Source organism: Colletotrichum abscissum (genome assembly GCF_030869225.1).
Source record: "Colletotrichum abscissum strain IMI 504890 chromosome Unknown Scaffold_10.1, whole genome shotgun sequence".
Taxonomy (NCBI): domain Eukaryota; kingdom Fungi; phylum Ascomycota; class Sordariomycetes; order Glomerellales; family Glomerellaceae; genus Colletotrichum; species Colletotrichum abscissum.
Window position 1 is genome coordinate 1185209 of NW_026849988.1, and position 25729 is coordinate 1210937.

Consider the following 25729-nt stretch of genomic DNA (forward strand, 5'->3'; position numbering starts at 1 on the left):
ACCTATCAATACCGCCAAGACGGAAACGGCCTGACGTCTACAAGGGCTGTGCGCGTATTCGGTGTGAGCGTTTCACCGGACGACATCAAAACGAGACGAAAAGGGAACATCTCGAAGGAACGAAAAGAGCAATCCGAACAGTGAAGCGTTGCGTTCCCGAGCACGTGGTCGAAACGTTCTTATACCCTGCTCAGGCTAAAGTCTCTCAAGGAGATCAAAAAGTAAGGAACACCTCGTTACAGAGAGAAAGCAAAAGCAAAAGCAGAACACGGGCAGGTTCAAGGTGTGTGAGGTCATCTTGCCCGTTTGTTAGGTTATCGGCATCGTCGGGACAAGCTCTACAGTCTGCAGCCCCCGTCCGTCGTCCGTCGGATTTGAGGCTTTGTCCTTGCAGCAGGGCTGGCGCTGGAAAGGGACTAGTTTGGCCCGGCTTGACACCACCACCTCCCGCACAAGCCCACCGCTTTCCGATCCCGCCAAGGGGAGCCTCTCAGCGGACTCACCTCAGCTCTCCAGGTGGTGACACCGGACTCCACTGATTGGACCACAAGTCCCACAATCCAACCTTATCGCTTATCTTATCGGAACATTAGTGATGCCGTTCTCCGAGATCTTCAAGCTGAACCCCGGCACGCCAGCCAGGGTTTGGCGCTGGAGCGCGGGACGTCCCCAACCTGGGACGCCGATTGATGACATCGAGCAACCGAGCACTCCGCCAGCTAGAGGTGGTGTCTACCTCCCGAGCATAGACAATTCTGCGACAACCGAAGATCATGGAGCCTCCACCGGCCTCTTCTTCCGCAAGATCTCAGCCTCACCCCAGCCTTCTGCACCAACAGCAACAACACATTCGAGATTAAGAAAGAGAACCTGCCACCTTGGCTTCGTCAGATTCTCGTCCTTTAGAATGTTTCTCATACTGTCCCTCGTCTTCCTCGGCGGCTACGTCCACTACTTGTGGAAAGCAGAGGCTGCTCTCGGTGTCCCCTGGGTGCCCGACCCGGAGGCCCAGCTATTCCAGCAGCGGCCCCTACTACCTCCGGCCCAGGAGACCAGCATCGACACGTACTCGCTGCCGCTGCACACAAAGGGCCGGGACATTGTTGACGAGGAGGGACGTCGCTTCAAGCTCCTGTCCGTCAATTGGTATGGCGCCAGCGACGAGCTCAACATCCCCGGCGGTCTCGACGTCCAGCACCGCGATGTCATTGCGCAGACCATTCGCGGCCTGGGCTTCAACAGCGTCCGCCTGCCGTACAGCGACGAGATGGTCATCACCGACCCCCCGATCCCGGCCGAGCTGGTCGCTGCCAACCCGGACCTGATTGGTCTCAAGGCCCTCGACATCTTCGAGGCCTGCGTGACGGCGCTGACGGACGCGGGCATCGCCGTCATCGTCAACAACCACATCACGCACTCGACCTGGTGCTGCGGCGCCGACCCCTGCGACGCCCACTGGGCCAACGACCACCTCGGCCCGCTGTGCCGCATCAAGCAGACCGAAGAAGACTGGATCCAGCACTGGGAGAAGATTATGCTCCGCCTTGTCGACAACCCGGGCGTCATCGGCGTCGACCTGCGGAACGAGGTGCGCGGCGTGTGGGGCACAATGACCTGGGACAAGTGGGCCACGGCGGCCGAGAAGGCCGGCAACAGGCTGCTGGAGATGAACAAGGACTGGCTCGTCATCGTCGGCGGCACCGAGTCCGGCAACGACCTCACCGGCGTCGCGAAGCGGCCCGTTGTGCTCGACGTGCCCGACCGCGTCGTCTACTCGGCCCACGTGTACGCCTGGTCCGGCTGGGGCAGCCTCGAGGGCCGGTACTCGAAGCGGGCGTACGCCTCCTTTGTGAAGGCCATGCGGCACAACTGGGCCTACCTCGTCGAGGGCGACGTCGCGCCCGTGTGGGTGGGCGAGTTTGGTGCGCCGCACCAGCCCAGCATCGGCGACGCCAATTACTGGAACAACCTGCTGCGTTACCTCAAGGTCATTGACGCCGATTTCGGGTACTGGGCCGTTAACCCGCGCAAGCCAAAGGATAACGTCAAGGAGACATATGCACTCGTCGAGGACGACTGGGTCACGCCCGTGCTGGATTACCGGATGAAGGACATGGTTGAGATTATGAGGGCGTAGTGCGCTCCGCAGTTTTGGCTGGATGGTGAACAGGTGTGCCTTCTAGAGTCGCGAATTGAGGAGCTCTTGGCGACGATGTGTATTTGATGACACGAGAGATGGAAAATGTTTCCCCCCCTTTTTTACCACTCCCCCTTAATGGCGTTTTATGGAATGGTTCTTACTATAGGCACTTTGGTTTTTTTTACTCTGGGAGTGCCAGCTTCGGATACCCGGCTTTGGTCAGGCACGAGCTAGACGGTCACTGACGATTATGTCATAAAAATTGGCGAACATAGCCATACGTTGGGATTAGGATGACAGTTTTGATATAAGCAATTGGATTCATGAATGGCTACGTAGTCAACGAATAAGGAGTCCCTTGGATGAACTCTCAGTCCCTTCCTCGTCCCGTGTGAGGCATCCGCCATAGGTGACGCGAAGCATTGTTACTAAGGTATGAACTGATTCATCTGCGCTGATTATGCTAGTCCACGTGGTAGGACACGATGAAGAGGTCAGCGGATGGTCTCCAGTGGCTGTGGTGATGGAAAATTGGTCGGATGGTACGTCCGTGGCCTTGATGCTTAATCCGTCTTTTTGCCTGAAGGTACGACCACTACTCGTGACCAGAGACTTCTTTCAATACCGTCCTATAAGTCCTGATGATAAAGGCTCACGGATGAGGTAGGTACTGCTGCCCTCGTATAAGGTATACATTGGAATGTTTCCTCCCCGCAAAACGTGCTCGCTGAAACAATCGACCCCTCCTCTCCAGACAAGCAATCCAGCAAGGTGATCCCAACACCCTCTGTGAAAGCTCCTGTTATCGATAAAGCAATGGAATGGAAAACGCAGGTGCCACCCGCCCGACTTCCCATCAGGTCCCGTCATCAGGCCATCACCTTATCGATAACCGCAAATTAAAGTGGAGCAACACCCCTCAGTGGGTGTGCCGCCGCGCGCGTGAGTTGGAGGTGGGAGGTCCCGGAGGGTGGTGGTGTGTGTGGGTTGACGACAAACGGCGGCCAGAGGGAAGCTGCGGATGAGCTGCGGCGGGGGGGGGATGAGGAGAGGCCATTCTCCAGACCTCACCTTCCACCAACCCAACTCTCTTCGCGCAGCCATACACACACTTTCAAACCGTCGCAAAAGGCAGTGTGTTTCTTTTTCCGTCGGAAACAGGCAAAGCCTCGAGATTCTATACTTTGACAAATCCACAACAAAGGGGAGGGCGGCTCGTATGTTGCGCGCGAGGCGAAAGGGAGAGAAAGACTCCAAGGTGCGGTAGATGGCGGGCCAACAGGGTCAGTATCATGATCGCGGCTTCCGCGAGGCTGTGTTGGGGAAGTGTCAGGTCCAGACCTGTGTCGATCGGGTACGTACGACGCAACTTTGCTTCCTCTGCAACTCTGCTTTTGTTTTCTTTGGGGCAACGCGAGAGGCCTCTGCAGCTTTTCCTAGTATCGACTTGCATGCTGACTCTACTTTCTTAGTTTGGCGACGGAGCTACCGAAGTAATCCGGCAACGCGAGCGCGACCACGTCAACGGCATCGAGAATGACACCCTTGTGCAGGGCGTCCCGTCTGACCAGATTGTAACGGGTGTCGAGGATGAGGATGCGGGCAGCTCACAATCAATGTCCTTGGAGAGGAAGATACCGAAGACGCCGTACTTTAGGAACAACCTGACAGCTCTGTCGCAGAGATACAATGTTGGATCTCCCCTTCCCGCTTCGTCGGATGCCGTGAGGGACGACCACTTGGCTAACGGGACCCCTCTCCTAGCTCTACTTCGCTGCGTACGAAAACCGAATCTTCGTCTATCGCCCCAAGGGCGTCCCGAAACAGGCACTCCCTCGGGAGCCGAACCTCATTCTGGCCACAAAGCCTGACAAGATCGCGCGACATATTGGAGGCACGCTGAATTTGCGCTTCTCCCATCAGATCAACCACATCGCCGTCGGGTTTCTCGGGAGAGAGGAAATCCTCGTTTCGGTCTACGACGATGGGTCGGTTTTCGCGTACTACGTCCGGAAGATTGCAAAGTATATCGAGCGCATAGCGTCCGGTTGTCGAGAACCCAATCCGGTGCCGACGTACTTCTTGCGCGAGAACGTGGGTATTTCGGCATGGGGCATCGCGATTCATCAAAAGTCGCGACTCATCGCCATTAGCTCCAACAAGCGGGAAGTCACCGTCTTCGCCTTTGGGCTCTCCCGCTTGCCCGAGGATATGGACTGTCATGCGAGACACTTGGATCACTGCGAAAGATCGGTTCTCAAGAGGAAACGAAATTGGAGGATTTGCATACCCCTGGGTGAAGGGGGTCACAACATCCCCAATCTCTCTCTCTGGGACGACCATCATGGGTACGCTGAGAAAGTTGTTGCGAACGATATCTACGGGACGACCTGGATCTTGGACATATGGAAGGCCGGAACGGCGCCGTTCAAGATATCGCACAGAGCTAACGTCCAAGGGCAATGGGCGTTCCGTAATCCAATGTAGGCCATTGTCGGACACTTGAATATCAACTCTGCTAATCCAATTTCAGGGGCTGGGGCGTCATTGTCCTTCCGTACGAGAGTTTCCTGCCCGCACGATCTGTGACAGACCTCCTGGGCATGGAAGAGTCAGACATCATGAACGCTAAAAACTCCCACGCTGGGCGATGGATTGAGACCCAACGGGGCCTCTCCCGCATTCGCGATCATCCTGCGGAGCCGATTGCCCAGCGCATGCCGGAACCTGAAGCGTTCGGCCACCACCACGGAGCGGCATGGTTTCAGCATCAACAGCCAGCTTTCCTAGCTGCTATACTCAATAACCAGCAGTTTCTCGGACTTCCGGCGCCTCCACCGCCGCCGCCTCCTCCCCCTCCTCCGGCACCAGTCGACAATGATAACAATGTAGACGGCGGTGCTGTACCTCTCGCGAATGCTATTGTCCCTCCTGGAGCCCCAGCGACACAAAATGCGGTCCTGTTCACCCCGGATCACGAAGACGATGACGACGACGGGTGGAGCGAAGAAGAGGGAGAAGAAATTCCGGTCGCAGCATGGGACGATATGTCTTCTTCTGCTTTTGATAGCGAAGATGATGACGTGGGTGGGCCCAACGGAGAGGATGCGAATGAGATCGTCTTCATCGAGGAGGCGCTTTCTGCAACGGAAGAAAATGTTGGGTCTGGCGAAGGCATGACGCAGATTGCGCCGCCTGAGATGCTTTCTAGCTTCTTCAAAAACACGCCGAACTACGACATGAGCGAATTCCAATCTTCCTGGCTAGACATGGTCTATACGCCTCACGATGGCAAAACGTACGTTGCCCCAACGACAGTCATTGGACGCCTCCAGTATCTTCGTCGACCCCTGGTAAAGAATCGAAACACAAAGGAGCAGGACAGGAGCGCCCTCGAAGAATTGGGCAACCGGTGCTGCATCTTGCGAACCTACGAAGAGGACATTGAGATGCGCAGTATCAACCCAGACGACGGTGCGGCGGTCTTCTGCAAGGACCCGATCAGCTGGATGTACCCCCCTCACCCCTTACTGCAGCATTCCGAGCGGCTCAATATGATTCTTCACATCCCGGAGCTGTCGCTCGTGGTGATCGGATCCGCCATGGGTCGTGCTATATTGCTGACCCCGACACGCTCGCGTTACCACATCCCGGGGAACGGGTATAAGCTGAAGCAAGGGTTCCGGATTGACCGTGTTCTGCCGACGCTCTCGGACGAAAAGGCAGGACGTCGGCCGCCTCGGGGACTCTATGGCATCGCTGCTGGTCCGATTCAGGAGGGCGGCGCGACGGGGTGTCTATTGCGTGCTGATGATGCAGCTATGCCGTCGCCTGCGTCGAGACGGTACAGGCTTATGCTCCATTATCGGGATCATAGTATTTTGAGTTACGAGATCAGTCGCGATGACAAGAATGAGCACGTTCTCATCTTTTGAGACGCCGATTTCTTTGCAGAAGGGCAATGGTGAGGAGCCAAATCGAGGTATGAAGAGAGAGGTCGAGGGCAATGATTCATTAAATAAGCTGGAGGCTATGGAGGAAGGGAGTTATGCATTTTCTTCATGGACATGATGATGGCGTTTTCTTGAGGCATTTCAAAGGTCTTTTTTTCCTGATACCCGGCCTAGTGAACTCCCCCTCTCTCTTCGTGGTTGCTTGGTCGCGGAAGAGGGAGAGGTCTTAGCAAAAAGATAGCTAGGCCTTTTGAAGAATACGATAGCCATTAACCTTGAAACGTGTGTAACGTTTGTAACGTGTGTAATGTTTTCATACTTAGGGAAGACCGACCTTCTTCTTGAAAGTGGCTGCTATGGAGAGGGGACGAAAGGGGCCCTGGGGTGATGACCGCACTGCTTGAATTTCGAAGAGGTATGGAGGTTATCTTGCTAGGTCTCTTTCTCGCGGATTCTCTTGTCAAATCCGATGTGGCGTCTTGCTTTAGTTATGGATTACTTGATATCTGGTCTTGATGGTAAGTGTTCCACCATGCAGCCTGGCACTGATGCTTGAGGTTAAGTTCCTCCGTGGATGATCCCACCCGTTTTGAAGAGATCTTGTTAGACTTTTCTGTTGGCAGAGTGGATCCTATATCAATGGTTCAGCGTGAGGTTTCTCCTCCTGTTGACCATGTTTGTATGTGAAAATCAACCGGGTTGTGTGTGTCATGTCCTGTCTGGGAGTTTTCGTCCCCCTTGTTTGTGGTATTTTGACCCTTTTTCTGGCTCGAAGTAGGCTATGAGAGAACGGGTCCGGAAGCTGAAGTGTAAGGTGATGGTGGCTGGTGTACTAATCAATGGCACGATGGAGTCGCATCATTTTGCGAAGCTCATGGAATGTGGATGAATATACAAATCTGCTTTGCCATCTCTATTTTGCTACGAAAGAGCGGCTCTGGTGGTTTAGATTCGAGGGGGAATCTGATGTGCTTCTCTCCGGCGTGGAGACCTTCGTTGGGAACTATGAGTAGCGCGTTACGCGTGAAGTAACATTACGCGGTGACTTGAATACAATGACACGAGGAGGTACGGATTTGGAGAGCGACGTGGCGGTGGACTCAACTGATGGAAGAAGTATTCCTCTAGAATCCAGGAAGTCATAGCCGTCAAGGCCTGGGCCATATGTTACTCGCCGTGAGTACCTTTGACTCAACACACAGACAATGAACCTAACCCCTCAATCAATGTATAAAGCATCTTCTTCCCGAGGATGAGTAGAAGCAACATCATCCTTGATGTCGTTCATCATCATCGAGGTGAACAGACGATATTCTGAGCAGCTCGTTTCGCGTACTAGTGGGCCAAGCTGTAGCCACTATAAGGTGTTGGGCGACATAATCAATCAAGTACACATCATGTGTCAGAGACGGGAATGAAAGTAGCCCCGTAGTCTGACGTCGCTCCTGACATTGATTGTATTCAGGTCTATATATGCGACGGTTGCATGGCAGTCAAGGCTGACTTTGATCCATTGGCTAACATACTATCTTGTAGATAGCAGCAGTATATTCCGGATGAGACCAAGATGCTCGCCACAATCACTTTGGAAGACTCTGGCCATTGCCACATACCTCAAGAGATAACCCCCATAGGCTAAATGGGGGAGACAACTTACATAGACACTGTTTCTTCTCGCTCTGGGAATGATATGACACGTCTTTTCGACTTTCGCATCAACGCCAACCTACTCCAGCGTGTACGAAGCTACTCACTCAGCCGGTATAGAACTTAACCACAGCAGAAATGGGGGAAGTGCGACTAGAAGGATTTCCAACTAGATAGAACATTCACCGCACGACAAATACCTAGAAAATTCCGAGTATGGCGAAATGACACAAACTTCGAGCAATGATCAGAAATGCCACAAAGCAGCGAACTATCAAGTAATCCCAGACAAGCTTTCCAGCCGGACCTTTCCCCCCTTTTATGGAAATACGTAAAATAAATACAGATCAAACTCTGGTCCTTCTCATTTAGAGTAGTCGCTCCGTCAGCTACAAGCCTCGCAACAACCTAAGACGGGCCCCCGCTGCCTACGCCTAAAGATTAGAGAGGGGTGTTGAAGCAGTCCAAGGTGGAATCAAGTTGCTCTAACACATTAATCCAGAAAGTTGACGAATACGATGTTCGAAGACAGTCATTAATGACTTTAATACAATTCGTTTCCATTGTCATTCTCAAAGGGTCAGTGATCGCAGAGCTTCCAGAGAGATACAGAGGATTCCAAGTCGGATTCAGTTGACATGATACAAAACGATCCCACTGAGAGTGCAGTTCTGGCTATAGTCTGGAAGATCATGGGCAAGATGTGGCGTGAGGTGGAAAAGGCATGTCACGATACAGGAAAAAGTGTCGCTATTTGATCCAGTCCTCCGAAAGAACCTCCCTATGTCATTCATCATCAGACTTTACAAAGATCTCGTTGCGACCCACCCACGGCTTGAAGTCTAGGCGTATCCTTTTCTAAACACAGGCCCGTGCTAGCCATCAAATGGAGAGGCATCTAGACCAAGGTGTTTTAAACAAGCTGAGTCTCGTCCAGAGAGTGGCAGACCAAAGCTTGAAGGTAGCCGTAGCTCCCTTTAGCGGCAACTCAATAGATGATGGAGAGAACAGGTACTAAGTGCTAAATAGAGCGCTCTCAGCCGAACTCGCCTTGAAAGTTAACATCATGTAAATCTCTACCCCATCTGGATCACTTTTGTCGAACGGTGCCCTGATCCGTAGACCTAGCCAAGACAGCTATGTCATTACATATACCGCGTGTCGTCCGGTAAACATCTTACGCCGACAAAAAAGCAGGATCGTCGGAACAGATGGAAAGCGAGTACAGTGTATGTCAAGCCCATATCCGATGCCTTCAGTGGGAAACCCCCCTTTACCCCTTAACCAACATTCTGGCGCCGGACAGACCAACTCCAGATCATCGAAAGCAAATCAACTTGGTCGCGGAGTTGCATACTGTTCAAGCTCTCCTGCGCGTCGTCCTACATCCTCTACCGGCAAGTTTCGATGGCGCAGACTGCCGATGGGATCTAGGCAGCGGGGTGGTTGAGCGGATTTAGAGAATGACTTCATGACATACCAAGCTCTTTAAGGGGCTTTGGGATCGTTTCACCGACAGAAACTACACAAAATCTACGCTAGATCTGGGCCAAGCTGGTAGAGACGCTTGACATTTGATAAATGTTGCATCAACCGAACTTGGCCTGGATACTTGGCAAGAAGACACGAAAGGGAAATCCTTGACGTGCACGCATCATGACCGTGGCATTTTCGTTCGTAAGGCCCCCGTATTGTGAAGCAGGTCAGATGTAGCACTCACGCACTGCGTCTGAAGCGATCAAAATGCAGGACGATGTCGACTCCATCATGACAAAGGAACGGATCTGACTCCTTGCACCTCAAATGCATTCGTAATGTCGTAAGTTGTACCAGTTCAAGCTTCTCCTGATAACACCAAAGGAAGCCTCTCTTCTAGGTCTCGGTATTCCCACGATACGGTGGAAGTCTCATCACATTCTAGATCGATTTAACTCTATACGATGCTATCATGCGATCGTCCAAAGCTACGTAGTCACTTGCTCTCTTCAAAAGCAAGCCGTCAATCTGCAACGCCAACTCGACTTGTCTGAACCTCATATCCGTAGAATCCTTCTAGAAGGAGAAGAACAAACAGGGGATGACCGAGAAAGAATGGAAAGCCCACGGCCTTCGGCCGGCCCGAACGGACCCACTTTGACTGCCGGAAAGGAGCGAACGCACCCGAAGTGGATCCCTCTCCCGCTAGCGGAGAAGGAAAATGACATTTTGCTCTGACAAAACGACCGGGGTTCCGATTGGCTCATCTGGGCGCTGATAAGGCTAAGGTTTAGCGCAGGTCGACTGGCGCTGGGAACAGGGAATCTCTTCTCTTGGACGACCGGCGTCGCTAGGATGGGAGGAGGGAGAGGCGCACCACACACATTGGACGTCATCTTTTTTATTATCGGTTGCCCCCCAACTTCTGGGCCGTGATGCCCACATGTCGGGTGGTTTCAAGTAGGCGGACGTCGTCCCGGACTGGGCAATAGTTGGGATCTTCTCGAACACGATCATCGCCGCGCACTTAGTATAGAGGCCCCCGTCTCAGGAGGTCGAAGCCGGCAGTCAGTAGCAGAAGATTTTGGGGGACCAAAGCTGGGGTGCAGCAGTATCGGAGGGGATAGCGCGCGATAGGGCATGATGCTCCAGAGCGATGACATATGCTCATGCAGCGATTTGATGCAGATAATCGCGAAGCGTTCGACTGGTCGCGCAGGAGCTTATCAGGTTCGATGCGTGAGGCGGACGTCACCAAGATGCTAAATATCCAGTCTACCTAGCTCATCGTTCGGTTAAATACGCAACGTGTCTAGAGAATGTCATTGTTTGAGGCGCTTATCCGGTGCAATGAGCGTCTTTCTGATGGTCATGTCAGTAGCTTGATTTGGAGGCACGCCTCTTTGCTGATCTTGAGCACCGCCCAGGTTTTCCCACCTCTAACAAATACAGGCGTGGCGACCGAGGATCGTAGTGGGTCGTGGTCAGCGTTTCGGTAAGTCTTCGAATCGATCTCAGCCCATGATGCTACTCGTCTCAAACGTGAGAAATACAACGGCAGTTCGAAAACAGTGATTATAGCGTGAGAGCCGGAAGATAGTGACATTCCGCGCCTGAACTTCCAATACTCGATAGTCGTCGTCCAAATATTCAAGAATTAAAGGGCGTTGATGATGGTAGGGATTGGTTGAATAGAATCAAAAGCAACCGTATTTGCGCCTGTTAGAGATGCAGCCAAATAGATAGCTTTGATTGGAGCTCCCGGAGCGCCCCAGCCTGGGATCGACCACGGTGGAGGAAGCCAAGTTTGAAGGCCTCTCTGCGTTCTCCGGTTCCCTTGGGTGCTGGAGTCTTGATGCGATGCCCCCTCGCGAATTTTGCTCTCAAGGGTTAGCAAACGGTTGCCAGGCTGTAGACTAATGGATTTCAACCCCCACAACGAGAGGCGCGTCTCCGAATGAGCGATGGGTCCAGCAAGCCGATTTCTTCCTTGTGACATGTGCCGAAAACGGAGCTGCAAGAGCCAGAACCCTCTACGAGCAAGGGTAAAGAGCGGAATCGAATTTTTCGAGAAAAGAAATTTGGTCAGTCTTTCGAGGCGTCAAGCGGCCGGCCTGCTCCAGAAGTCATCTTGGTGTTGCAACGCAACTTGACCGAGAGCATTCGAATCATGCCACAACAATGTTGGAGCTAGTAGAAAAGTCGCGGTAGCCTCGCTCGGTTGAAATGACGGTACGCGCCACACCAAAGGTTATCTCTGGCTCTGGCAGATTAGGCTGTCAGTTGGCGTCAACATGTATGAAGAGTCTTGTCAGGAACGCATGGCCGATCTCGCCGGCCGTCCGCCTCTCAGCGTCTTGACTGAAGCTGATGCGCAGATGGGCATGAGGGATCATGTCCTCATGGTGGGTGGGGGGTGGGTTGGCTTTAATCATTGGCCGTGAGGTCGGCAGCAGGCATCGTGTGCGCTATGTGAGACAAATCGAAGTGTATTGGTCGAGAGTACCGCGATAGGACTGTGCTCGAGCAAGGGCAGTGACCGAATTCCTGGGAGCTAACCCCGACAGCAAATGCCAATGCTGAAAAGCAAAGTCAAGCCTTACGATAAGGTCGAGACATCCTCTGACCTGATCAATAGCTGAAATTTGGGGGTTTGGGGGTGGAGGACGCGACGGGAATTGTCGTGAAGAGGATTACCCCATTGGGGCAATTCCACTGAAGAAGAAAGGGAGCGAGGGATTTGGGGGTATCCCAGGCCGACACCCCCATCGTGAGGTCTTGTCCCGCCTGCATCGGTGGAGGGTGTCCGTGTGGGTCGAGTGATTGCCGGACTGCTGGGCCGTGAAGATGCAGGGGGGGATGGATGACAAGCGTGGATGCTGGAAGTAGAGAGTGACTGAGTGAGGGTATTTGCAAACTCGTGATGGAATTGGCTGACTAAACAGCCACAGTGAGCTCTGAGTGGACCAAAGGCATTTCTTTGATTCAGCCCAATTACTGTCCACCACTGACAGGTCCCGCTTGGGCTGCGCCTATCGCATGCCTTATCTGTGGTTCTGTCAAGCGTATCTGGGAGACTGGCCGTCCGTTCGGGTCGATGTTCCTTTTGGTTCATGATTGATTCAATGATGACAGCCAAGGATCGAGGATGATTGGAATTTGGGGGGAGACACGGAGGCAGCCAAGCGTGACTGTTGAAGCTGTCTCGATAGTTTCGATGGCTTGGCTTGGCAAGTTGTATTTTGGTTGCTGTATGTTCGGTAGGAGTGGCAGTGTCGCAGCCGGTGAGGTATTTGTCCTGCCGGGACAGATATCGGCCGAGTGGAGGGTTGACCTGATCACTGTTCATTGAGCCTGAACTTACATACGTAGTAGACCATTGATCTTGGTAGACAGAGATGCCGTGGGTGCTTAGGGTGAAAGAACAGGCCGGCGCTGATATGGCATTTCAGCATCAGAAATTGGTTGATGCGATGCGAATGGGAGGAGACGAGGATCATGGACAAGCTTGTGCCCCAAAGTCTCACACAAACACGCGTACTGGCACGGGTCCTACTCCGTAGACCTCCACATAGACGGCGAGAGTGAGCCGAAGCAAGAGCTTAATCACCCCAGACCCTATTGCCATTGAATCCACTGCCATGGGCTGTCGCCTGAGAAGAATTGAAGCCTACTTACACCTGCATCTTCATCGTCGTTTTTACTTGTGTAGGAGCCTGGGGCGGGAGTGCCTGCTTCAGCTCACTCGATTCTGAGATTAGTGTGTACATAGAGACAGTACGGAGTATCAGAGTACGTACTTTATCAGGACTAATGCGAATGACAATGACAGTGACATGGTGGCCGGCCGAGGAAGGCGTGGGGCGCGATAGGTGCAAGGACATTCCGCGGTACGTACCGATGCAGGTTCTACTTGTGGCAGGGGAGGGGCGTCTCTAGGCCAGGATTTCCCCCGAACGGCCGGGTCTGGCTTGCACTTGCCATGCTTTGCCTTCTTTGCTTTGGGGCCCACGGGCATTGAGTTCGGGATAGAACGCTCAGTCAGGTTCAGTCTTTTCCCGCCTTCTTCCTTCTCTGTCTCTATGTACTATCCGTAGTCCCTAGACTCTAGCAGAGGAGAAGCACCCACTTTATTCCCTCTAACGTACTGCGTCCGCCGCACCATGCTTGTCCACTCACATGTTCATCATTTGCCCAACATGGCCCGTGTCGTGTCTCTTATCTGCCCGCACCAAAACTCACTTACACTTTCCTGTCTGTCAAATCACCCACTGATTAACCCGTTGCCCAATGTCAAATGTCTACCTACGGAGCAATGCCCTCCAGTGCCTCCCCATCCGCTCCCACAACGCCTCCTCCGTATGCGGATTGCCCACACTAGCTCCGCTGGCCCAGGCAATTACACCCCCAGACATGGCCAGGGATCACCGCAGTATTCCATGCTCCCTCTGCCGCGACCACGTCCTTCTTGAAGCCACCCCTTCTCTCTTCTGTCCTGTCTGTCTGGTATTTATATATATGATCCTACCTGTCCCTCCCATCCCATTTCTGTCCGCCTGTTCTTTCCTCTTCACCCAGGCAATTCGTCTCATCTTGAATCCGACATACCCTGGCCGTCGACAATCTCGTCTCAGCTCTGTCCACATTCGAGACAGCTTGCTCTTGAGAAACAAATAATAATACTCTCTCATCCCCTCTCCTGACTCTTCTACGCCATCCAATCCTCTGGTGAACACCTCGCCCCAACCTCGATATCGCACACCAATCGCCCATCATGTCTTACACGCATACTGGAGCTCCTACGGAGTTCAATGGCACCAACGCCGATTACGGTGGTGATTCCAGTACGTCGACAACTTCCTACAAAATTTGGGACCCGCCTCGACCGACTTTGATGCTAATACGTGAATAGCCACCACGAACCTGAACCAATGGTACCAATCCGGTGACCAGTCTTACATTCTCGTCTCGGCCGCCATGGTTCTGCTCATGATTCCCGGCATCGCCTTTCTCTACTCCGGTCTCGCCCGCAGAAAGTCGGCCCTCTCCCAATTGTGGGTGGTTATGATGAGCTTTTCAGTCATCGTCTTCCAGTGGTACTTCTGGGGTTACTCTCTGGCCTTCAGCGAAACTGCCACCAACGGCTTCATCGGTGATCTTCGACACTTTGGCCTCATGAAGGTTCTCGCTACTCCCTCCCAAGGCTCGCCTCTCGTTCCCGCCCTTCTCTACTCCTTCTACCAGATGATGTTCTGCGCCGTTACTGCCGCCCTCACTGCTGGTGCCACCGCCGAGCGCGGCCGAGTCATTCCCTGCATGGTCTTCATCTTCTTCTGGGCCACCCTCGTCTACGCCCCCGTCGCCTGCTGGGCTTGGAACGCCAACGGCTGGGCCTTCAAGTACGGTGTTCTCGACTACGCCGGAGGCGGCCCCGTCGAGATTGGTTCCGGCATGTCGGCTCTCGCCTACTCCTGGGTTCTCGGCCGTCGCAACGAGAGAATGATGCTCAACTTCCGTCCCCACAACATCTCCCTCATCACTCTCGGCACCATTCTTCTCTGGTTCGGATGGTTGGGTTTCAACGGTGGTTCCGCTTTCGGTGCCAACCTCCGTGCCGCCATGGCTTGCTGGAACTCCTGCTTGACCGCCATGTTCGCCGCCATGACCTGGTGCCTTCTCGATTTCCGTCTGGCCAAGAAGTGGTCTCTCGTTGGCTGGTGCTCCGGCACCATTTCCGGCCTCGTTGCCGCTACCCCTGCCTCCGGAGTCATCACTCCGTGGGCTTCCATCATCCTCGGTGTTGTCGCTGGTGTTGCTTGCAACTTCGGCACCAAGAGTAAGCTATCCCTTCTCGTGCCCGAATGGGATCACTTCTAACACAATTGTCCCTTAGTCAAATTCCTCCTCAAGATTGACGACTCTCTCGATGTCTTCGCCGAGCACGGTATCGGCGGTATTGTCGGTCTCATTTTCAACGCCTTCTTCGCCTCCAGCTCGATTATCGGTCTCGACGGTGTCAACATGGGAGTCTCCGGCGGCTGGGTTGACGGCAACTACAAGCTCATGTACATCCAAATCGCCTACATTGTCGCCTGCTGCGCCTACACTTTCGTCATGTCTGCCATCCTGGCCAAGGCCATCGACATGATTCCTGGCCTGAAGCTCCGCGCTTCCGAGGAGGCCGAGCTCCTGGGTATGGACGACGACCAGCACGGTGAATTCTCTTACGACTACGTCGAGGTTCGCCGCGACTTCCTTGCCTGGACCCCTCACCAGGCCGAGCCCGCCGGAGAGGGAAAGTTCATTCCCCAGCACGGAATTGAGGAGCATCAGCACATGGCCAACAATGGAGCAAGCAGCGGATCAGACGAGCCCAAGCCTGCGACGCCCCAAGGCGAGATCAGGAGCGAGAAGGCTCCTTCTCTGTAAATTGGGGCCCGTGCCACGAGGAAGAGTTGGTCACTTTGGTTTGAATTTTTGGGTGCCGTATGGGCTCCAAAAGCGAGGCGTTATTTACAGGATGGGATTGATCTAAAGCTGTTTTCCCCGTTGGAAGGATATCCCGCAAAATGCGAAGCGAGCAGATACTTTTTTTTTTAATTGTTGTATAATACCCCATGGTATATCCGTAATGAGAAGCCAAATACAAGCGACTCTGATCTATTCCAAACGCTCAAGCGCATTTCCCTTCAAGTGAAGAACTTTGACAGTGTAATGGGACGAAAGCATCGAGAGAGCGCATAAAGAGGGGGGTATTACGACGAGGATGCATGCGGTGTTACCGAATGTCTCATCCTCCTGTACGACCGGAAATGACAACCAAGAAGATAGAGGCAGAGAGAGTGAACGCAAAAACAGCGCACCACTTCTGTATGTGTACATGCTTGGCAGAGCTGGACAATTGCGGTCAAGTGTCACAAGTTTGTGGAATGTCAGGAAGGTTGTGCAGATGGGGGTGGAGGGTGAGGGGGAAAGGATCGAAACACGGCCATCAGCCTTGGCGCAAGCTCTATTTCTGCTTCTGGCATGTTTGATTCGTTGGCAAATCCGACTACTGTAGTAGACATCAGGTTGTGGCCCGGGTTTTCCTGCTCACTCACACCCAGTCTCACTGGGTACTCATACTCTTACTCTTGTCGAGTCGGCAGTGCGTCTCCCCTCTCGCCCCGACTCTTGTCTCGATGATTGAGTTTTGGGTTTGACTTTTTACACGCGACTCGAGGCACTGAGTTTTCCAGGCGGATAATTGGGCTGCAGTTCCCCGGACGAGCTACGTTATTTGTTGCTTGGGTTGCTTTGGTGCTCATCTATTCGTTCCGTTTTGGCTACCACGTCCGGTCGACCACGTTGTGGTTAAGATTGGTTCGGCCAGTTTGGCTCGGAGACCGCGGATCCAATTGGTCCTCCATCTCTCTGCCCAAATTGGAACGTTCATCTCGCGCATCTTATGTCCCCTCTGCCGGCCGTCCCAAACAGCATGCATACGTATTCGTACGCGACTTGGGTCCTTGGGATGAGACGCCGAGTGGGATGATGTTCTGCATACAATGCGCCCCGGGACACCGAACAGTATGTCTGTGTCCTCTGCTTGGGGACATCTTTCAGCTTCGGATAATGACTCTCGTTTCTGCTTTCTAAAATTGACAGACTAAGCGCCGCGGCACAGTACCGGTAAGCCGACGTCGGCGCCAGCTCTGATGCTAATGTTCTGGAGAAGGGTGCGACTATTTCCGAGCGGATGTAGACAACACCGTTACCGTTGGTAATCGAGGCGATTAATCATAAAGACATGTCGAAGAAGAGGGAATGAGTACGTACTGTAGCCTAGTGTAAACGATCGGGAATTGACGCTCCACGCTGGTCTTCTTTTCGAGGGGGGTGGGATCGTTGGATGGGGCGGCATCGTCAACTTGTCAAGGATCCTCTCATCAACATCGAAGCCCCCTGTCGACGCACCCTTTTTTTCGCCCACGCTACCGACGTCGGGGGGGCTTGTCGCCTTAGTGAACCCCACCCACGGCCGAATGTCCAAGAGATAAGGAATTGAACGCTGAGTGGGCGGACCGGCGTCGCGACCCCCAAAGATGGTCTGCCCATCTCAGAAATATGTCCACTTTTTGGGAACGTTCACGCCGTCGGGGCGAGCTAGTGTGATATACCTTACTACGTAGTCGAGCATGCATCATGGGGGTTTGGCGGCTTGCATTGGACGTCGGTTGATGAAAGGGCGCGCGGGTGAAGGGGAAATTCGGAAGTGAGAAGACTAGGGGGGGGGGGGGGGGGGGGATGGGGAACGAAGGGTGGTTGGTGGCGCCGGTTCCTTTGGTTCCTTTTTTTTCCAATTGAAAAGGGGGGGGGGGGGGGGAGGGGGGGGGGGGGGGGGGGGGGTGGGGGGGGGGGGGGGGAGGGGAGGGGGGGGGGGGGGGGGGGGGGGGGGGGGGGTCGATATGGATACGAAGGCTGATTGATGCCGCCAGTTCCTTTGGTTCCTTATCTTTGCAATTGAATAGGAGAAGTGGGAGTGAAGAGAGATGGTGGTCATGCGAGCTGAAAGATTGGAAAAGAGGGAAACGTGGGAGGATTATCGGGCAAAGGTAGACGAGACGGAGAGAGACTGAGAGAGAAGGAGAGGCCGCAGAGGAGAAAATGGACGAGGAAGGAGGGCGCCAAGTGGGAAATTGTTAGGCAAGAAAGTGCGGTGCCACGGGGGGGGGGGGGGGTCAACCTTCAATGTCTTGGCAGGACCCAACGAGCCATACGCACCTGCTACCAGACAAATGAGCAGCATAGTGTATGGGGCAAGAGCAAGAGAGGGAGTCGCGATGTCGAAATATGAAGTCATATTCAAGATGCGGCTCTTCCAGCTGGCTTCAAGCTTTCGCTGCACCCCAAGATCCAGCGGGCGCTCGACGGGACTTTTTTCTCCCTTTCCCCAGATCTCGGGACGCGGTTCGTCCCTCTAGGGACCTAGGTACATGTCTAAAATAAAAATCCCCTAGATAAAGAAAAGAGTTGATCCTTCCCGTTGCGCGATGGCGATGCGGCAAAGGCAGAGGGAAACGCATCAAGGGCCCGGGAGTTTGGATCTTGCGCCCGCAAGAGGTGGGTTTTCGTGGTGGTTTGGCGGGTGTTGCGGGCGCAACGACATGTTGGCGTGCCTTCTGGGTGTGTGGTGTGGTGTGGCAGGTGCAACGGTCTGATTTGCGATAAGATAGGAGCACCTGCAGTTTGCAGATGTGGAAACCTGAATGGCTTACTTAGGTAAGGTAAGGCACCTGCCCCTGTCAGGAAGGTGCCTTGTGAGTGCCTTCCTCACGAAATCTTCCAATGTCGACGTTGATTTAAACAACTACACACCTCCTCGCTCTACCCAGAGGCCCTGTCGCAGCCGTTGACGTCTTCCCACCCTGGGGAGAGACAATATGTCGTCAAAGCAAGCCCCAAAGAGCCTCAACTCGGCTTTTGTGGAACGGGGGTTCGTTTCGGTTCGTCTTTTTGGGCTTCCCGCACCCGCGGGAACGGGAAACGAGATGAAAAGGCAGTGTCATGCTGGACATGCTGGCGCTGGGCACGCGGCTCTTTGAGAAAAGGGAAAACGGTTACGCGATATTTACATGATGAAAACTCCCCAGTGGTGAGGGGAGATGAGGGGGGCCGCCGCTACCGTACCCCGAACGAACGTGCCAAAGTCTTGGCCCTTTTCTTTGGAGGCAGATCTTGTAGGGCGACGAATCGGCGAAGCTCCTTTTTTATTGCGACACGACTGGACGAGATTTCGAATTCCGTCTCGTGGTCCAGAATCATTTCAACCTGTTCGGTTTGTCCCTTGTGGGCGAGTGTTGACAACAATTGACGCGGTGCATCCAGGATTTGGGGTACCCGGCCGCAACTGTACCCTCCCAATGACTACCCGCGGTATGCACTTCGTGACCTCGGTTCGGACACCCTTGCCTGTTGGAGATGGTCAATTCAGAATCGAGGAACCGGACTCACGGGCGCGTCGCAACAGGACAAAGTTGTACTGCTGCACGTCAGATGCTTCTTTTTGGAGTCATGAGAAAGCTCACCCCGAGTCTGATATGACGGGAAAAGAACGCCCTTGCTTGCGAGTGCATGCAGGTGGCTGGCTAAGGAATTGGCCCAATATCGAATCATCGACCAGCGCGCTATATTACCACGAGGATTTCAGCCACGGATATGAGAGACAGACATGTTATGTTCTCACGAGCGCACTAGACGAACGACGCGGCAGCAGAGGAATGAGCAGAACGAAACGCCGACGTGCACTTGGCATCTAAGGTTCATCAAAGGCGGTGGTGGTATCACGTGCAATCATTGATCGACAGAAGATCATAACAAACACTTTGACGCCCAGTTCCTCATCCTCCGAGACGCGTCCCCGATCGTTTCGCACTCGGATTCGATCAAAATTCCATCGTGGACCTCGGTGGACGCTACCTCCAGCTGGACGTCCAACCCGGGATTCCGTCTCCTGACTGCTTCCGCAAAGACCCGCGAGTCATCGCAGAACACCTCCTGCGCGCCGGCCGTCACGTATACTGACTTGGCGATGGTATGAATCTCCCCGAACCACTCCATGTCGCCATCTAGTGCCAGCGGTTCGTGCGGGTTCGTGGCTTGCTTCGCTACATGGTCGTCGGCAAAGAGGTAGTCGCCAGCCTTGGCGACGATGGCAGCTGAGAGCATATCGACACGGTGATTTGTTCGATAGGAGACGGCATCGGTGCGAAGCGTGAGGAGAGGGGAGACCAAGAACGTGCCGGCAAGGGGGCCACCTAGCCGAACAGGCTGGACGTCGGGGTGGGGACGGAGGAGATGGCAGAGCACCTGGGTTGTGAGATTCCCGCCAGCCGAGTCGCCGCCGATGATGAGATTCTCTGGCGTGACGCCGGATCGCAGGAGGTGATTGAGGGCCGCCACGGCCTGCTGCAGCTGCGTTGGGTACGTAGCACCCGGGCAGAGGGTGTATTGCAGGACCGCGACGGCGACCTCATCTCCGTTGCTATCGCCGGGCTTGCCGTTGACGTAGCATTCCCAGCACCAGGTGAGGTGGCCCGGGGCCAGCGGGGCGACGTACCCCCCGCCGTGGAAGAAGAGTACGAATTTGGAGGCTTTCTTGCGGTTGCCAAGCCACATGATGCTTCCGCTGTCGCCGGCGGCTGCGACATGATTGATATCGGCCCCGGTGCCGAGAGGCTCGACGTCGTGGTGTAGTCGGTCGAGGGCGGCGGTGTTGGCGTTCTTGGACTCTTTGACTTTCTGCTTTGCGAGCCAGGCCGAGTAGACTTGCAGGGTCGGAGTGGCAAGGAATTGAATCTCACGTGGCTGGAAGACGCCCAGGACGATGCGGTAGGTTGCGGCCAAGAACCAGAATCTCAGCGGGATGCCGCGGCGGATGGCGCGTGGTAGCCCGAGAGCTACGATTGAAAAGAAGGTAGGGAAAGCTGTTTTCTTCGGTGAGTTCTACGTCATGTAGCTTGTCGATTGTAGTACTTACCCCATAGTATGTGAAAGACGAGGCCGATCTTCTGGAGAGGTCGGAGACCAGATTGTGCTTGGGCCATGGTTGCCGATTTGATCCGAGATGCCGGAGCCGAGTTCCTTGCTGGTGTGAAAAGAGGAGCCCACAGCTAAGTCTTTCGAAAGAGTCTAGATGTTCTTGGGAACGACTGAAATAAGGCAGTTTGCAGCTTCAAAAGGTTGGTGCAAATGCGTGCCGAGGTAATCAAGTTTACTGAGCCAAGGTATAAAGCGGGGAGTTGCTGCACTGACGGACTCCGCGGCGGGCCGACATGGAGAATATAGAACCCGTCCCAAAATATGGGGAAACCAAGATCTATTTCCCCGCCTCCGGCTGTTCTCTCTTGACAAGCTTTTGTGGAGGACGGGCATTGGAGTCATACGGAACCGCTCCAGAAAGCTGAACCGGGGGCTGCCTTCGGAACCAACCCGATGTGGGGTCCGGGACGGACCCATCGGCGAACGGTCTAGGGAAGAGGATAGGATCACGGAGGCGGGACGAAGGAGAGACGATTATTATTTCGATGCTCGTCTTCATGCCACCCTATATGGGGGCCCAGATCGCTCAATAATGATTCAAGAATTATTGCAAAGTGTATCATTTGTCCAATTCACACTCTCCCTCAAGTCCCGCCTGCCCACCACCAGAGATTATGCCTTTTACAATCGACACCGTCGCCATCTTCCTCCGCGGGACCATCCTCAACCCGGCCCTCGTCGCCGCGGTAGCAGGAGCAGCCACGCTATCCCTAGACCAAGCCGTCCTCGCCGCGAACAAGATCCCCTTCACCCTCGCCCAACTCCAACTTGCCTCCTGCGTGCTCGCGACCGCCGGCGTTGGCCTCCGGCTCCACGAGTACCTCACCCGCGGGACAGCCAACAACTGGACGACGGACTCGATGTGGGACTGGTCCAAGGAGATCGTCGTCATCACGGGCGCCAGCGGCGCCATCGGCATCGGCGCGGGCGTGGTGCGGGACCTCCTCGCCAGGAACCCGCAGACGACGATCGTTGTCGTGGACTACGTTCCCATGGCGTGGCAGCCCGCGCCCGGGACGGGGACAAATCTGCACTACTACCAGTGCGACCTGAGCGACAAGGAAAACATCCGCTCGCTCTGCCAGCGCATCCGCGCCGAGGTCGGGGACCCGACGGTGCTTGTGAATAATGCCGGGCTGGGGCGCGGTGCCACCGTTATGGAGGGGACGTATGCCGACGTAGAGCTGACGATTAACACGAATCTACTGGCGCCGTTTCTCCTGATCAAGGAGTTTCTTCCGCACATGGTGAGGAGGAATCACGGGCACATTGTGAATGTGAGCTCGATGAGTTCTGTGATGCCGCCTGCGCAGATTGCGGATTATGCGGCGACAAAGGCCGGGTTGGCGGCTCTTCACGAGGTATGTTTCTTCTGTCATGGATGCGTAACATATGGGACGAGCTGGACTGCGCGAGATGAAGCTCCTCCAGAGAAGATATCTGACTGATATCTGGGGAAACAACAGAGTCTTCAGCTGGAACTGAAGTACATCCACAACGCGCCCAAGGTCCGGCTGACGCTGGGTATACTGAGCTTCATCAAGACGGCCATGTTCAGCGGCGAGACGGGACAGTCGGCCTTTGTGTTCCCGCTGCTCGAGCCGGATGCCGTTGCGGGGGCGTTTACGGAGGCGTTATATAGCGGGTACGGGCGGGTTATCTACCTGCCGGGTATCATGCGGTACATTGCCATGTTGGTGAGTGCTTTTTCCTCCTCTCTCTTATCCTAATCCTTTCTCCAAGAAGGATATTCAGTTTGCTAATGTTGAAATAGAGGAGTTCTCCCGAGTGGTTTTGGAGGATTGCGAGGGAGAGTACTGCGGGGCTCAAGGTGAACTTCAAGGGGTATCAAAAGGTTGATGGAAAGACTGGAAAGTTGGAGGTTTCAGGTGGGAAAGGAGGTGTGAAGTCGGCGTGATGACGGAGTCGGTTCTGAAGAAGGAGGAATATGCGTGCTTACGCGCTCGGAAAGATGCGGTGCTGTTCCTTATCTTTGCTTTTACGCATTCTCAAGAGCGTTTGAAGATGTAAATAGTCGGTATCAAGGGTTCCGAATATAATCCAATATTCACATATCGCACCGAATTGGCTGAGTACTTTGCATATCGAACAAAATTTACAAGACCTTGCAGTCTTGTGTTACTCCCAGAAGGGATACTTTCTCAAGTTACAAATGTTCGTTGTTTGATCTAACTTGATGGGCCTATCATCGCGATATCGGTTTACATAACTCTGTGCAAATCGCGTGGGTGGCGTGAGAATGCGCCCTTGACGGTTGGCACTCATCCCAAGCCATTACTGTGAAGACTATGTTCAAGCCGAGGGACGCACACAACAAATTCATCAATTCCATCAGCTCCAGACTTGCTGCCAAGACCGAATCATAAGCTTCGGAAGTGCGAAGATCGAAGATGACGACGAGGGGGTCGCAGCTTCGAAGTGACCGTCGCATCTCCTTGGGTCCTGACTTTGCCTTTAGTCGGAATCGTCCCGACCAATAGGAACGCGCCCGCAGCCCCCCAGATGTCCATTTACGGAAACCATCCGGAGACTGATCACATCACATCAACGGTAACGATGGACGACGGCTGATGGAAGGATGAGGTGTAAGGTGTGTCTAGAATAAAACAATGAGATGGTCATGCCTCCACAGCTGGTTTGCATGTCCTCTCGATAATCCTACTTATAACTGAATTCTTGCCTCTTACCAGCGTCCGATACCAACTTCATTCTCTCGATCTTGACGGTTTTCAACATGGCGAAAACTATCGACGTCAGCGAGACTGAGAATGTCTCTTACAGCCAATTCGCGTGCATCGGCTCCGGCTTTGCAGCTATTGGCCTCGGAGCAACGCTGAAGCGATGGTACGGAATCGAAGACGTAAAGTTCTTTGAACGGCATAGCCAGCTAGGTGGAACCTGGTTCATCAATCGATACCCGGGTAGGTCTAGGACATCCCATTCTTGACTATCTACCCCCTATACAGTCTTTCAGAGCAACGAGCTAACGGCCTCTGGTGTCTCGTTAGGATGCGCCTGCGATGTCCCCAGCGCCCTGTACAGCTTCTCCTTCGAGCCCAACCCGCACTGGACGCGAGTCCTGCCGACGTACTCTGAGATCTGGGAGTACCTCAACAACGTGGCCCACAAGTACAAACTCGTCCGCAACATGTCGTTCGACGTGCTCGTCGAGCGCTGCGAATGGATCGAGGAGCGCGCCCGCTGGCGCCTCTCAATCCGCCACCTCAAGTCGGGCGCCACCTTCTTCCACGAGTGCCAGTTCCTCTTCGCCGGCACGGGCGCGCTCGTCACACCCAACGACATTGACGTTCCCGGCGCGGACACCTTCAAGGGCGTGATTGAGCACACGGGCCGGTGGCGTCCGGACATCGAGCTCGAGGGGAAGAGGGTCGTGCTCTTTGGCAACGGGTGTACGGCCGCGCAGGTCGTCCCGAGCGTCGTCCACAAGACAAAGTCGCTGACGCAGATTGTGCGGTCGAAGCACTGGATCTTCCCGCCCATTGACAGAAAGGTGCCTGATGTGATTCGGTCCGGGCTCAAGACCGTGCCGGGCCTGGCGCGGCTGCTGCGCTTCATCGTCTTTGCCGCGGCGGAGAGCTCGTTGCAGGGGTTCCCGCTGACGGAAGCTGCGAGCAAGTATCGAGCTGGACAGAAGAAGGTTGCGGAGGAGTATATGCGGTCTACGGCGCCGGCCAAGTACCACGACCTACTGATCCCGGAGTTCGAGATTGGGTGTAAGCGGCGCATCTTCGATTCCGGATACCTGAAGAGCCTGCACGCCGAGAATCTGACGTTGACGAACGAGAAGGCGCTGAAGATTGTGCCGGAGGGCGTCAGGACGGCAAAGGGGCTGATTGAGGCCGACGTGATTATCCTGGCCAACGGATACCACACCAACGAGTTCGTTGCCGGGGTCAATGTGATTGGGCGCGATGGCGAGACGATACCGAGCCATTGGAAGTCCTTTGGGGGGCCCGAGGGGTATAACTGTTCGATGATGAACAACTTTCCCAACTTTGTCATGATTATGGGTATGTTCGTGTTCCCTTGAGGAGTTCTCCCCTGACTGCTAACACCATAAAGGCCCCAACGCTGCGACGGGACACACGTCGTCCATCATGGCCCTGGAAAACTCCATCAACTACGCCCTGCGCGTCTTCAAGCCCGCGCTGGAAGGCAGAGCGAGCACTGCGGTGATCAAACGTGAGGCCGAGGAGGCGTACACCGACACCATCCAAGACGCCTTGCAGCACAGGGTATGGAACTCGGGGTGCAGCAGCTGGTACTTTCAAATGTCGACGGACGGCACCAAGACGTGGAACGCCATGAGCTATCCCTACACGCAGGGCTACTTTTGGTATCGCTGTCTGTTTCCGGTGTGGTCCGACTGGGAGTATAGCGTGAGTAGAGACGACGAACTTTCTTGAGTGAATGGTGAAGCTAATTTGACTCTTTGCGTTACAGGGACAAACGAGTTCGGTCTCGTCGATCAAAAAGAGGCAGCCGCGCGCATTGCTTTTCGTCCTGACTACATTGCTTGGTCTCGCGGCTTGGGGGACATTTGACAAGACAGGCTTTGTTGCGGCTGTAGCCCAGGCTCGGATTTCTTTTGATGCGCTTGTTTCCTCTATTCCCAAGTAAATCATTCTTGCCGTCATTATGTATTTCCTCAAATTGTTAGCGGCCAAATCGTTCCCAGGGTTTTCAGTGTTTCTTTAATTAATGCATCTAAGATTTCCACGCAGAATAGTCGATCCATTTGCACCCATATCCTTCGATCAGGTGTCCTACTTTACTTGCATCGAAATAAACACATAAGCTCACCAAGATCTGACCACCAAATCTGGGGCATGCCAGGTATTTCGTCAATACAAGTAAGTAAGGTAGTTGACGGGTCCGGCAGTTGCACCCT

The 25729-nt window shown here is 54.2% G+C and overlaps 6 protein-coding genes across 6 annotated transcripts; 5 read left to right on the forward strand and 1 right to left on the reverse strand.

The window, feature by feature from the left end:
* Nucleotides 1-595: 595 nt before the first annotated feature.
* CABS01_05319 (cellulase) lies at nt 596-2137 on the forward strand (the record flags this gene model as incomplete). The annotated part of the gene is made up of 1 exon (XM_060538689.1): nt 596-2137. One exon carries the CDS (start codon nt 596-598, stop codon nt 2135-2137), a length of 1542 nt encoding a protein of 513 aa, XP_060405861.1.
* Nucleotides 2138-3407: 1270 nt separating this feature from the next.
* Nucleotides 3408-6075, forward strand: CABS01_05320 (uncharacterized protein; the record flags this gene model as incomplete). Its single annotated transcript, XM_060538690.1, has 4 exons — nt 3408-3494; nt 3613-3831; nt 3905-4623; nt 4674-6075. 4 exons carry the CDS (start codon nt 3408-3410, stop codon nt 6073-6075), a joined length of 2427 nt encoding a protein of 808 aa, XP_060405862.1.
* A 7915-nt stretch (nt 6076-13990) lies between these two features.
* CABS01_05321 (ammonium transporter) lies at nt 13991-15645 on the forward strand (the record flags this gene model as incomplete). Its single annotated transcript, XM_060538691.1, has 3 exons — nt 13991-14060; nt 14129-15052; nt 15110-15645. The coding sequence occupies 3 exons, from the start codon at nt 13991-13993 to the stop codon at nt 15643-15645; spliced, it is 1530 nt and encodes a 509-aa protein (XP_060405863.1).
* Nucleotides 15646-19566: 3921 nt separating this feature from the next.
* On the reverse strand, nt 19567-20801 carry CABS01_05322 (alpha/beta hydrolase fold protein; the record flags this gene model as incomplete). The annotated part of the gene is made up of 2 exons (XM_060538692.1): nt 19567-20681; nt 20735-20801. The coding sequence occupies 2 exons, from the start codon at nt 20799-20801 to the stop codon at nt 19567-19569; spliced, it is 1182 nt and encodes a 393-aa protein (XP_060405864.1).
* A 609-nt stretch (nt 20802-21410) lies between these two features.
* Nucleotides 21411-22714, forward strand: CABS01_05323 (short-chain dehydrogenase; the record flags this gene model as incomplete). Its single annotated transcript, XM_060538693.1, has 3 exons — nt 21411-22157; nt 22263-22493; nt 22571-22714. The coding sequence occupies 3 exons, from the start codon at nt 21411-21413 to the stop codon at nt 22712-22714; spliced, it is 1122 nt and encodes a 373-aa protein (XP_060405865.1).
* Nucleotides 22715-23551: 837 nt separating this feature from the next.
* Nucleotides 23552-25458, forward strand: CABS01_05324 (monooxygenase; the record flags this gene model as incomplete). Its single annotated transcript, XM_060538694.1, has 4 exons — nt 23552-23738; nt 23826-24848; nt 24901-25217; nt 25282-25458. The coding sequence occupies 4 exons, from the start codon at nt 23552-23554 to the stop codon at nt 25456-25458; spliced, it is 1704 nt and encodes a 567-aa protein (XP_060405866.1).
* Nucleotides 25459-25729: the final 271 nt, after the last annotated feature.